The sequence below is a fragment of the Triticum aestivum genome, chromosome 4A (assembly GCF_018294505.1).
Source record: "Triticum aestivum cultivar Chinese Spring chromosome 4A, IWGSC CS RefSeq v2.1, whole genome shotgun sequence".
NCBI lineage: Eukaryota > Viridiplantae > Streptophyta > Magnoliopsida > Poales > Poaceae > Triticum > Triticum aestivum.
This window is the reverse complement of record NC_057803.1, coordinates 688,548,541-688,563,008: the sequence shown is the minus strand read 5'-3', so window position 1 is coordinate 688,563,008 and position 14,468 is coordinate 688,548,541. Positions and strand designations below refer to the sequence as shown.

General features: G+C 47.4%; 1 protein-coding gene across 1 annotated transcript; it reads right to left on the bottom strand.

Moving 5' to 3' along the window:
• Positions 1 to 206: 206 nt before the first annotated feature.
• Positions 207 to 1,659, bottom strand: LOC123088162 (protein EXORDIUM-like 3). Its single transcript, XM_044510335.1, has one exon. The coding sequence runs from the start codon at positions 1,525 to 1,527 to the stop codon at positions 487 to 489; it is 1,041 nt and encodes a 346-aa protein (XP_044366270.1). The 5' UTR covers positions 1,528 to 1,659; the 3' UTR covers positions 207 to 486.
• Positions 1,660 to 14,468: the final 12,809 nt, after the last annotated feature.

Sequence of the window (14,468 nt, the reverse complement as noted above, 5' to 3'; positions counted from 1 at the left end):
CCCTGCCTGTGATCATTTCCATCTCGGAGCGCATTGTCATTGTGCAACGCCCACAGCACACCTGGGGTGGACGCACGCAGCCGTGTACTTCCCTACATTTGTTCAATGGTTGTTCATCCAGATTTCCAGTGATTGTACCCTCAGTGTTTCAAACAAGCTAGTATCGTAGTAATGCTGATCAAATTCGAACGAACCGAGCGGGGAAATGGACAAAATGACATCAAATTTGAACATCCAAAACATTGTCCGCACGCAGCCATACCAACAATGAACCAGCCGTATGTCCCCAGCCCAGAGGAGGGACAAGCTGGGCTCACCGGACCGGACCACCATGCTTCGTCCCACTGACTCTATACAGGAGGAAACGCTCCCGTGGCCATGGATGTCCCGAGCAAGGAATCCAATGTCGTAGTGGGAGGAATACTACTACCGCTAGCGCTAGATGCGGCGAGGGTGCGGCGGCGGCGAGACGAAACGCAAAGGCTACTAATGCTGGTCGAGCGCGTTGGGGCCGGAGCAGTAGCTGCGGTAGGGGTCCCACACCCACTGCACCAGGAACCTGCGCCCGCCGACGCCGTTCAGGTTGTACGACGCGCCGGACCGCCCGTCGGTGAGCAGCTGGCCGGTGTACGCGCCGCCGCCGCCGGTGCCGTAGATGCCCTCGCAGAGGTCGGCGATCTCGGTGGGGAAGGAGGGGTCCCCGCCGGCGTACCACGCGTTGGCCAGCGGGTTGGACGCCATCTCCGCTAGCTCGTGCGCGATGACGCTCACCATGCCGTCCACCCCCGCGTCGCCGTTGGGCGGCGCCTCGGGCCGCCGCCCCGGCACGTACGCCGGGATGGCGAACGGGTAGGCGCACACCTCCGGGCACCGCCCCGCGGAGTTGCCCACCCACGCGTAGGGGAGCGTGTACCCGACCACCGACGGGAAGGTGAAGTAGTGGAAGCCGCACACCTGCCCGCAGAAGTTCTCCACGCGGACCTCCGGCGACGTCAGCACCAGGTACACCCCGCCGGCGTCCACGGGCAGCGGCCTGGTGCGCGCGGTCACCGCGTCCTTGACCACGCTCTGGATGTCCATCCGGGACAGCGAGGCCCCCCGCGACATCCGCGCGTCGCACTTCTCCTGCCCGAGCGCCACCACGGCCGACACGTTGGCCGTGGTCTGGTCCGTGTAGAGCCGGACGGTGCGCCACCAGTCCGCCACCGACGGCGACGGGACGGCGCCCTCCTTCTCCCCCGAGGCCTGCGGCGAGAGGGAGCGCAGGAAGGCGCGGATGGTGCGCTTCTGGTCGGCGGGCCAGGCGCCGTACCAGATCGGGTGCACGGTGATGTCGGCGGCGAGGACGGGGCCCATGTGGTACTCGAGCTTGACGAAGTTGGACGAGCCCTCGAACTTCTTGGACGCGCCGAGGCCGGCGAGCGCGCCGCTGGCAACGCGCGGCGGCCACGGGCGCCACGCCACGGCGGCGAGCGGCGCCGCCGCGAGGGCGAGGAGGAACACGAGGACGGCGCCGCGGTGCGGCATCTCGGCTGGATTCGAGGGGAATGTCGCCTGGCTTACTTTACTGGAGGTTCTTGGCCCGGGATGCTTTATAGAGAGTGGGGGAACGGAGGCGGTGAGAGTGTAAAATCCATGGGAGTGAGAGTGAAGTGAGAGTGTGGAGTGGAGTGGAGAGGAAGACACGGGACAGTGGTCTTGGCTTGGCGCTTTTGGGGTTTCAAGTTGGAACAGTTTGGCCCTCGGTGCGGCTCTGGTTTTGTCTGTGGATTAAGGAGCCGAACGTGGGGTGTTCCTCCTAATAATCTATCTGCTGCTCCCTAACAATCATTCTACTGCGTCCGAATCTACTACTACTTGACAGCTTGAGTAAAGAAAGATTGCAGTGTACAATGGGCGCATGGGCTAGTGGAAAAATGAAGCTTGCACTGTTACGGTCTTCTCTGAGGCTAGTTTCGCAGTAAAGTCAGTGAGAAGAGTGAAAGCATTTGCCTCTTTTCTTTTTACATGAATGATTGTACCACTACATTTGGACTGCTAGTCAAGTGGGAGGGCCGGAAGCGCGCATGAATCCCTTGTGCTTTACGACCGCACCGCGTGTTGCCTCGAGAAAAAGGGGGAACAAGAGGAGTGAGGCCTTTTGGCTCTCGACCTTCATGGAGGACGGTTTTTTTGACAAACTTTCTAGTTTGAAAATTTTGAATAAAAAAAAATGTACACGTGACGAACGATGTTATGTGTTTTATGTGTAAAATTTCATGATGAAATATCTCAAAATGCTATCTGTACGAGAAAAAAGACAAATTCATGGCCTGAAAGGATAAACAGTATACCTTGCGTTAAAAAGGCTACGATTTGTTTTTTTTTTGCACAACACTCATTTCAATGTTTTCGTCCTAAAAACTTACACACTTGTGCATTATACCTTCATGTATATTTATATATTTTTTACATTTTTTAAAATATAAAATATGAATTCTGATAAATTTTAAATTTTCCAAAAGTCGGCCTCCCTGGAGCTCAGCCTCCAGAGGGGGTTTTCGGAACAAAAGAGGGTAAAAAAAGAGCGGGCAGAGTGGGCGCGCTCTCGAGTGTGGTGGGACCCGCCCGCCAGATCCCGGGCGTCTCGTCCGGTTGCCATCATATCACGCGTGAATGACAGACCGACCCCACCCTACAGTGCGCCGCCGTACACGTGTCACTGCTCGATCGACTGACGCGATGGCCCACCAGCGGCGGAGATATTTCCCTTCCTTTCCCACCCGACCCGCCTCGGCACGCGCGGGGGCCCCGGGTCACGAGGCCCCTGTCACCGAATAATCCACGCACCTCGCTGCACCACACGCCGACACGTGGGCCGTGGGCGCACCACTGGCCACACTGTAAGCGACTCGGCCGGCTCCGGCTCGCTTTACCCGTGGTCCTCGCGACCCGCGGGGCCCGCGTGTCCGGCAAAGGTGGGGGCAGGGGCTACGGAGAGGGCGAGGAAATTGGAGCGGAGCGGGCGCGGAGTACTGCTGCGCCGCATCGATTGCGGTGGGGCCCGCCCCTCCCCCGTCCTGCCGCACCGCACCCCGCATGCAGGGGAGGAGGAAATTTCTTCTACTACCGTGCGTGTGAACGAATCCAAGCGGTCCGTACAGCGCGTATAGGACGGAGAGCCGTTCAGATCTGGGCGGTGATTTCTGAGGGTGGAGCATGCTTGGTTGTTCGGGATGCACTTTCCTGCGGGAGTAAAACATCAGGTAGTGTGCCGCTGGTTACTACTAGGGTTCGTGCTTTCCTGCGGGATGCACTTTCCTGCGGGATGTACTACTCTGCGCTTTACTGTAAAAAAAGCCGGTCCAATTTGAAACGGAAGAAAGTTCACAGCAAATTTACACAAGTTGCCTAGAATCATTTCAAAGTACCTCTATTTTTTTTTTCAATCGTATTCACACGTTCTATGAAACTGCCAAGAACATTTACCATCTGAATGAAGATAGATAAGCCTGTCCGTTGGAATTCAACATACACGGTGCCTGAAAACTCTTTGTATTTCTAAGATTCATTATTGTGGTTTGGTGCTAGGGATGGCATGTCTCAATATGTCTTCATATGCTTTTCTAAAAATGCTCAAAGCACTTACGCCCCCTCACCACCACAAAAATTTAGAAAATGAAAAGGAAAACACATAGAAAAGAAAAGTTAAACAAGGAGGTGAAAAAAATGTATGAAAAGGAAAGCAATAAGACGGGAAAAAAGAAAGAACGACAAAGAGGTAAATGGGCTAGGCAAGAATGGGCGACTAATGCTTGTTTACCCGTCTATCCGACACATTGAGTGTCAAATAAGAATTGACATACCCCACCAGTCAACACACCCCAACCGACACAACATGTCATGACCTAACTGAATCAAACATGATTTGTTTCGGGCAAGAAAATGGAACAATCTTCATAATAATTATTTAATTGGCATCATACCTGTAAAAATTTAGTTAAGACTATTTGAATTCTACATCTCGTTCGTGATTGTACGACTGTTCTATGACACCATTATATGTTTCAAAATGATTTTCCTCACACGGAAAGAGACAAAAAAAACAAGTCATTTTCTGTGAGTGGCCTGCCTTGCTACCTCTTTCGTTTACCTGGACAAGGTATCTCTCCATCAGGAAAGGGATACGTGGTTACAACAGAGGGATACGTGGTTACAACAGATTGGCGCTAAAACCCATCATGTACATTAAAGTAACTCAATATGGGCCTACCAATTATCCACAACTATCATATAACCATGTTGTTGAACAGAATGCGGGTGCACACGCTCTAGAGAGGGGAAAGAGAGTTTGGTTGCTCAATGCCCCATGAAATATAGACTTGTGGTGGGAGGTAGCTTGAAGTTCATGTGCACCTACCGGTTTGAGCCTAACATAATTTTCCTAATATCTTCCAATCCCACATGATATTCATCAAGACACTCACAGTCTTGCACACGTACTATCGAAGTTGTAGGTAGAGGCATGGGAAATAGTGTCACGTGCAAATGTTTGTAATGTCATTTGTAACATGGCAAGCACAGTTAGAAGCAATGACATTTATAGTACCCGGTTAGTAGTAGTGGGTTTGTGCCACATCATGGAGCATTGATATATGAATCAATGGTGCCAACGCTTCTAGTGCCCATGAATTTAATTTACCACTCCCTCTATAAACTAATATACTCCTCTTTTAGTGATCTAAAAGATATTATACTACTTTACAGAGGAAGTATTATATTTTCATGGATTGTTGAACAAAGGTGGGAGACTGGGAGATGGGGGTTTGAGATGGTCTGGAGATGGTCAGTAAGAGTGAATTGAGGGGAAGGTGGCAACATAGATTCGTATTACTATTGCTAAGAAACATCAGAAGAGTTGTTACAATTGAGGACTGGAAACTCAAAGTATCGCTATATCCCCGTACCCCGCAGCATGCGCGGTCGGCGTTGAACTCTGGTGGGCCGAGGGCCACACGGTTGCATTGTTCCAACCTATCGCTCCGTCGTCGCATGAACAGAGGAAGGCAATGGGATTTCTTTTTTATTTTGAGACAATCAAGGCGATGTGATAGGCCATGGAGGAATGGGCGAGCCAAAAAATTATAAGAACATGGGCTTGATCGGTGATATCGACCCATTTATAATCAACAAAAGTAGGAAAATTTGTGATATGTCCTGGTACGTGGGAGCTATATATAGTTTAGAGCAATGCTACCATCTGTCTCGCTTCAAGGGTTTTCCACGTCGAGCGTTACCTGGCCGGCCCATTATGGGTTACTACGGAAGTGATTTTCTGGACAAGGTTTTTCTTTTCTATGTGTTTCCTTTTTTTAATCATTTTTCTTGCCTTTTGTCGGATTTGTTTGTTTCCGACGGTTCTCTTATGTTTCCTCAGTTTTTCTTTTTAATTTCTCTGTGGTTCTATTTTTTTTTTGTTTCTTCATATGATTTTCTTTGATTTTATTTTTGTTTACATTTTCTTCTTTTCAACACATGTCTACTTGTTTTAGTAAATATTGTGCAGTTTTATTATACACGCATATCATTTTTTGATACACATTGAACATTTTTCAACTAAGCTCAGATGGTTAGTTCCCTTATGATGAAACCATCCCATAAGGGTTCAAGCCTTAGATTTTGCACTGGTACTCACATTTTTTTTTGGAATTTTTAAAAGAATTCTTAGTGATGTTCGCATAAAGGACGAAGTTACGGAGAGCCGTTCAGATCTGGGCGGTGATTTCCGGGAGTGGAGCATGCTTGGTTGGTTGTTTGGGGATGCACTTCCCTGCAGGAGTAAAACATCAGGTAGTGCGCCGTGAAATCTGTCCGTGAGCCGTGAAATGATGAGTGGTCGTTATTAGTGTTCGTATACAGAGTAATGGCGGTGTTTAAAGCCGACTGCTTGCTTTGTGAGGGAGTACTGCAACATCCTCTGTTAGTGTACGTTTCAGTCGTTGATGATGAGTGCTTAAAAGAATAGTACGGCTGACAGTATCTATCACTACTGTTCTTTTTATCAGCAGACATCTGCCTGCTCAAGCAAACATATCTTGTGAATTCGCTCTCTCACGCGGCTCAGTTCAGATACTGTTTCGACATGTTTATCGACCCACGAGCTGCTGGAGGCTTCGTCAGGCACGGCCTTGAAGGAGGCAGATTTGATACGAGGCCGTCGAGTCGAACCCTGCTGAGCGTAGCAGCGTCTGCCACGCACCAGGGGTACGTCCTCCTATCGGTCCCTATTTCCAACTTGTTTGACAAGTCTATGTGTGTGACCGCAGGTTCTGAAGGGGTGCATGATTTGTGTCGATGCAGGCATGGCACGCAGCAGGTAAAATGAAATGGATTTTTTCTTTTTTGAACTGGGCAGCAACGCTGGTGTTTTATTGATTTAGCAGAAGGGAGGAACAAAATAGCTGATCAAGTGATCGGTGGGGGACAGAGAATGTCCCAGAAAAACACAAGAGAAAAACTGAGAAAAGAGGCCCTAGCCTGTCCTCATGCGAATTCCTCATGGTACCATGCCGAGAAGGTCCTCCCCCTCGATAGAGTAGTAGACGTACGCTCCCTCCCCCTCGCGTCGCCTCCCCCTAGGAGACGCCAGGGCCCCCCCGAACCCTAGCGCCACAGGCCTCCTCTCGCGCCTCCCTCTGCCGCCGCTGCCACCGGCGAGGGCCGCGGTGGCGGCGGGCCCGGCGCCGAAGGCACCTGGGCGGGTGGATGCGGCAAGATGTCATCTGAGGCGGCAGGGGCGCCCCTTCTCGTGTGATCCGAAGGCGGCGGCTGGGGCGGCGATCCCTTGCCGTGCGGCGGTGGCCGAAGTGCCATAAGCCGACAGAGCGGCGGCCCTAACTGGACGACGGCGGGGCAGCGCCCCATCCGACGGGGTACCTGATCTGCACGGAGATGGTGGCGGCGGCGACTGCGGATCGAACGCCCCGAACGGATCCGCCGCGGGGTGGCCTTCCGCCGACCGGCGGCGCGTGGAGGGACCGGTGAGGAGATGTCGGATCTTCGCCGGTTTACCGACGGTAGTGTTCCACTAGTAGAAAAAGGGGCAAATATGAGAAACGTTAGTACCGGTTTGCATATGAGCCGGCACTAATGTGCCCATTAGTGTCGGTTCAAATGACTAGACGAGAGGAGATCTTTAGTACCGGTTCAATGCGAAGCTTTAGTACCGATTCGTGCCACGAACCGGTACTAAAGGTGCTGGCCGGGCACCAGCATCTTTAGTACCGGTTCGTGCCACGAACCGGTACTAAAGAGGTCGTGGCAGAGCTTTTTTAAATCCCACCTCGCTCCCCTAACAAAATTTTGACCACCTTAAATATGTTACTTCTCAAACTATCACAAGCATTTGGTCTTCATTGAACTCTATGTGTAGGATCTGTGGCTGCAATAGGAGTCTTCGCCGGTTCTTAAATCGGTGGTAGATTCCTATTGAAAATTTAGATTCTATACAAAAAGATCATTGATGATCAATGTATTTTTTATGTACTTCTCTGTAGCAGTAGCGCGTTTTGGCTGAAAGGCGGTACTGATCAATGTATTTTTTCTGCGTTCAGATGCACAATTTAAATATGTTACTTCTCAAACTATCACAAATATTTGGTCTTCATTGAACTCTATGTGTATAATTTGTGGACTCAATATGAGTCTCCACCGGTTTCGGACGAGAACTCATCAGTTACACGGGCACTTCATTTTTTTAACTTACTTGAACTTCAGACTTTTTTGAGCCGGCATTATGGAGCATTCGAAGCGACGTCATCAATTTCCAACACGTTGACATCATTTGTTGTTTTTCAGTCACTGATTTGTTTAGATCAGAGCTAAATGACTGTGAAAATGAAAATCATTACAAAACGAACTCTGAAAATATTGAAGGTGTCATCATTTCACCCGCATAGCATGTGCGAAAGAGTAGAGAGGGTCACGGCAAAAACTGGACGAACTACGTGTACAAACTGGACAATCTCTTTCGGAGTATCATGGTTTCGGACGAGAACTCATCAGTTACACGGGCACTTCATTTTTTTAACTTATTTAAACTCCAGACTTTTTTTAGCCGACATTATGCAGCATTCGAAGTGACGTCATCAATTTCCAACATGTTCTGACATCATTTGTTATTTTTCAGTCACCGATTTGTTTAGATCAGAGCTAAATGACCGTGAAAATGAAAATCACTACAAAACAAACTCTGAAAATGTTGAAGGTATCATCATTTCACCCGCATAGCATGTGCGAAAGAGTAGAGAGGGTCACGGCAAAAACTGGACGAACTACGTGTACAAACTGGACAATCTCTTTCGGAGTATCAGGGTTTCGGACGAGAACTCATCAGTTACACGGGCACTTCATTTTTTTAACTTATTTGAACTCCAGACTTTTTTTGAGCCGGCATTATGCAGCATTCGAAGCGACGTCATCAATTTCCAACACGTTCTGACATCATTTGCTGTTTTTCAGTCACCGATTTGTTTAGATCAGAGCTAAATGACCGTGAAAATGAAAATCACTACAAAACAAACTCTGAAAATGTTGAAGGTATCATCATTTCACCCGCATAGCATGTGCGAAAGAGTAGAGAGGGTCACGGCAAAAACTGGATGAACTACATGTACAAACTGCACAACTTTCGAAGTATCAGGGTTTTAGACAAGAACTCATCAGTTACACGGGCACTTTATTTTTTTAACTTATTTGAACTCCATACTTTTTTTGAGCCGGCATTATGCAGCATTCGAAGCGACGTCATCAATTTCCAACACGTTCTGACGGCAAAGAAACTAAATACAGCAAAAAAAACTACTCAAAAATAAATAGAAGAAAAAAAATAAAGCAGAAAAGAAAAAACTATATAAAAAATTACTAAAAAGTAAATAGAAGAAAGTAAATAATGCAGAAAATAAAAAAATTATATAAAAAATTGTTAGGGCGCTGCCCGGTGGGCCTGCTAGACCTAGGGTATGCAAATTCAGGCCCAGAAGGGCCAGCAGGCTCACAGGGCAGCGCGCCCTAGTTAGGCCCACAACACTGCTATATAGAGGAGTTCGAAAGGGCAGCCGCGGCTGGGTTTATAAACCAGTGCGGCTGCCCTTCGCTCGGTGAGGTGGGACTAAAAATAGCGCACTGCGGGTGGCAGCGCATGACCATTAGTACCGGTTGGTGGCTCCAACCGGTACTAAAGTGTTGCCCTTTAGTACCGGTTGGAGCCACCAACCGGTACTAAAGGCCCTCGTTCCCGCCGCTTGGGCTGGGCAAAATTGGCCTTTAGTATCGGTTGGAGGCTCCAACTGGTACTAAAGGCCCCTCCTATATATACTACACTATGAAAAAACAGTTTCATCGTCGACCACTTCTCCACTTCTCGCGCGGCATCGATCTATCGCCGCCGCCAACACCGCCGTGCCGTCGCCCCCGCCGCCCTCGATCGCCGCCCTCGCCGCACGTCGTCGCCGTACCCGCCGCCCTCGCCGCCCCTCCGCCCGTCGTCGCCGTCTCCGTCGTCGCCGTGCGCCCTTGCCGCCTAGCGTCGTCGCCGCCCCGCCGCCCGTCGTCGCCGCCCCCGCGCCCGTACGCCCGCCCTCGCCGCCCGTGCACACACACACACACACACACATACACACATGCACACACACACACACACACACACTACACACACACATGTACGTACACACATACACACGCATATTTTTTTTACTTATTTTATGTTTTCTATTGTTTAGATGAATTAATTAATATAACTAGTTTATTTTTAGAATGTTAGAATGTTAATGTTAGATGAATTAGAACTAGTTTATTTTTAGTAATAAAATTTAGGTATATGAGATTATTTGAACTAGTTGAATTAATAGAACTAGTTTATTTTTAGTAAGAAAATTTAGGTATATATATGAGATTATTTGAACTAGTTGAATTAATATAACTAGTTTATTTTTAGTAAGAAAATTTAGGTATATGAGATTATTTGAACTAGTTAAATTAATATAACTAGTTTATTTTTAGTAAATGCTTAGTTGAACTAGTTGAATTAATATAACTAGTTTATTTTTAGTAAGAAAATTTAGATATATGAGATTATTTAAACTAATTAAAATTTAGGTATATGAGATTATTTGAACTAGTTGAATTAATATAACTAGTTTATTTTTAGTAAATGCTTAGTTGAACTAGTTGAATTAATATAACTAGTTTATTTTTAGTAAGAACATTTAGGTATATGAGATTATTTAAACTAGTTGAATTAATATAACTAGTTTATTTTTAGTAATGCTTAGTTGAACTAGTTGAATTAATAGAACTAGTTTATTTTTAGTAAGAAAATTTAGGTATATGAGATTATTTGAACTAATTAAAATTTAGGTATATGAGATTATTTGAACTAGTTGAATTAATATAACTAGTTAATTTTAGTAAATGCTTAGTTGAACTAGTTGAATTAATAGAACTAGTTTATTTTTAGTAAGAAAATTTAGGTATATGAGATTATTTGAATTAGTTGAATTAATATTGAATTAGTAAGTGTTTAATGTTTCGCCTATATGAACATAGGAAATGTCGTCTGACAACGAAAAAAATTTCATTATGTGCGAATACTGTGAAGACCAGCGCGGCATGTGTGATAGAAATTTCCTTGTTGATGATAGGCGATTCAGTATTAAGCTCGATGAGACCTTTGAATTCGATACAGTAAGTCACAACGACAAGTCTGTTTTCGTAATTAAGCATGACTTATATATGCTTCATTTGCCTGACTTATAATTTTTAATTTTCACTATTCTACTAGCGCATCCCCTGCCATGCAAATTTTTTTGTCTTGGATAAGATAGGTTTCAATGCTATGAAAACTATGGAGGTAAAGAGAGTTTACCTGAAAACTGAGCATGGTTATACTTTCAACGTCAAAGTATACAATGCAAACGCGTACACCTATTTTGAATGCAAAACTTGGCAAGCACTATGCAAGGCTTATGCATTTGAGCCTGATATGGTTATCACCTTTGATATTCGTCCGGAAGATGATATTGAAGGTAATAGAGACATATGGGTCGATGTGCAGATGCCTCCAGTTCTACCATTATGTGAGTTCTTCTCAACTATATTTTTGTCTTTGATATTGCTTATTCAAAAATAATTGACAACTAATTTCTATTGACAGCTTATTTCCACTCAAGCAAACATGTCCGACGCTTGGTAGACAGGACATACTACTGTCCCGGAGCTGAAGTAAACTGCGAGGAGATAAGTCATTATGTTTCATGGCTTGAGGATCTTCATACTGTGAAGACAAATTTTCTTCCTGCACTTAGGAATGTTAGTACTCAAAACATGCGACCAATAGTGATCATATTGAACTACGGTCACATCTATTTAGGAATGATGGTAAGATTTTTACTATTTGTCCTCAGTGCATCTTTTGCATATATAATTTATTTGCTAAACTTTCATTACTAAGTATATTAATTAAGTACTATACGATGTTCTTCAACAGGGACTCCCGATAACAGTTGTGCCTCAGGGGATCGAGACTAAAGGTCGCATGTCAATTGTTAGCTAACGGTCAAGATATCCTTCATTGCACATGAGTGCATCCAGGATTTCTAGAAGCGATGAATGCTTAATAGTGAAAGATTGGAGGAAAATTGTTAACGATCGCAGAGAAGTACTAGGGGGCAGCAATGAGAAGCGCTTCCCACGATTAGGAGACAGGTTCATCTGCATGCTCCATTATGATGAATCAGGAGAGCTATACATGTTCTATGCTATTTTACCTGAGAGAGAGTAGCAGGAGTGATTTAGCTAGTTCATGCTCTTAGTACTTGTCCTTTATGTCCATGTTCTTCGTTCTGAACTTAATCTCAAAGAGTGATTTGCTTTTGTAGTATTATATATGAACGCTTATAATATCATGACAATCATGTTGAACTCGATGATATTTTTGCTTCTGGTACAAGTCAATGTTTATTCTTTAAGCTACTGTTGGTGGTGATTAGATAGCGGTAATGACTATGATGATGATGATGAGTTATTATATCATTTAATGAAAGAAAGCGCAGATTAGTTTCAGCTGGATGGATCCTACCTAAGTGATCAAGTATATATATGCCATATCCATATATATTATACTTGATCACCTAATTAGGTGATCAAGTATAATATGGATATGGCATATACTTGATCACTTAGCTAGTAGCTAGCTAGCTAGATCAATGCATCCAGTCGAAACTAATCCGCGGTACTTTCACCTAATGATCTAACAACTCATTATAATGTAAAACAATCACTAAATTAAATTGAAAACACAAAACTAAAGGAAAAATGAAAAAAAAACACCCAAACATTTAGTACCGGTTGGTGTTACCAACCGGTACTAATGTCCTACACGCACCCGGGCCTGGCTCGTGCCACGTGGAGGCACTTTAGCGCCGGTTCGTGACGAACCGGTACTAAAGGGGAGGGGACCTTTAATCCTCACTCTTTAGTGCCGGTTGGCGAACTGGCACTAAAGGCCGTCATGAACCAGCACTAAAGGCCGGTTCTGCACTAGTGTTTGTCTTTGTGGAGAGACTCCGCTTGGTTTTAGCCAACCTCAAGATCAGGACGACATGGCCTCCGGTGGAAATCGCGCCTGACTGCGGTCATGGCGGACGATGGCGGCGTCTCGGACATTGTTGCCTTCTCAAGGTGTTGTCATTACAGGTCACGTCAACCTGATCAGAAGGTTCCAGGGGAGAACCTACATCTGGGTCTACCGGATCAGATGATGGCGACGTTTCAATGTTGTTCTCCATCCCGGGGGCATCGTTTTGGAGCAAGTCTTGGCTGGAGGGGACAAGAGAAGGAGCGGCATGGTATCTGACACGTCGACAACGGCAGGTCTAAGCGACATGGAGCAGCGGGGTCTCGCCGGTGGGCGTGTGATGATGGATGAGCGCAGGATGGTGGCATTGTCTGGCGTCGTGGTGGCGTTGACGACAGCTAGACCGGGCAAGGTACATGCAGCAGTACAACACTAAAGATGGATTGGTGGCAGGTGGCTACGGCGGCCTCGTAGCCCGACAGGCGTCCTGGTTGAGGAGTGCGCCGGATGGGTGGGTGCTCCATACCTGGCAGGCGTCCTGGTTGGGACCTCAGGTCAAGTTTGGCTGCGAGGTCTGTTTGGTATTAGGCCGAGACTATCAGCATCCCTTCATCAAATGGATAGGAGTAGCGATACATGTTGCCTAGACGGTGGTTTTAGTCTTACTTTTGTATGACTTTGTAAGGTCTTGTGTGAATAATTAATAAAGTAGCTGTATGCATCGTCCGGATGCAGAGGCCGGGGGTCCTCCTTCATTTCTAAAAAAAGACCATGCCCAGAAGGGTGCTCGATGCATGACGCCCCTGCAAGGCGCCATTGTTCCATGTCGCTACGGCAGTCCCTGATGATGTTCTCCTGGGGGCTTCGTGCCATCCATATGTGCCAGCAGATGAGCGCGATCATGGATTTGGTGCCCTTCCTGGCTGCTGGAGTCGGAGTCGCGATCATCCGCATAATCTTGTCCATAGGCGCCGGCATTCCATATGCTTGGGTGAAGGGCTGAGCAGCCGGACCGATGCTGCCGTGCTCCAAACCCGCTGCGCCATCGGGCTGTCCCAGAAGAGGTGTGTGGAGCTTTCCAGGTTGCGCAGGCAGAGTGAGCAGAAGAATCTGTTCGGCCATCCCCTTCTCTGCAGCCGATTGTTGAACCATAGGCGATTGCGGTGCAACAGCCAGAGAAACATCTTGCATTTGCCCGGCGCCCAGGTCTTCTAGATGACCGACCTGAAGTAGCATGTGCTCGACGTGACTTCTGCTTGGCAAGCTGAATTTGTAGTATAGCACCCTGAAGCGGTCATTCGCCATGAGATGATGTCACTGGAGCTGGGGTTGAGAGCCGTGGCCACAGCCCTGATCTCCCTAGCAAGCTGTAGGACTTGATGCGCGATGCCGACGGTGGTGCCGCCCCGCAGGTCCAGAACTCTATCACCCTGCAGCGCGGCCCGGGCTGGTCGGTTCTTACTGGAGGAGAGGTCGAACAACACCGGGTAGGCTTGGCACAGCGGGCGGACCCAACCAGGGGCAGTGCCAGAAGGTGGCAGTGTCGCCATTGCCAATGGTGATCATCGTCGATGCCGCAAACAATGCGCGATCCGCCTCGTCGTAGGGTGTCCCCGTGTCACGGGAACGCCAAATCATCCGGCCCAATAGGTCCGGCCCGAGCGAGGGTGTCGGCCCAACCTTCGAGTCCAGGGAGAGGACTGGGTCCAGTGAGTGTGTATTTAGGGATTGTGTGTGTGGAGTGCAGGGCATCGTTGGATCACTATTATGTATCGGTGCCGTTGGGCGATCTCCTTCCCCACCTCCTGGCTCTCTCCCCGATCCCCTTTCTTGCTGCTACGAACCCTAGCTCCAA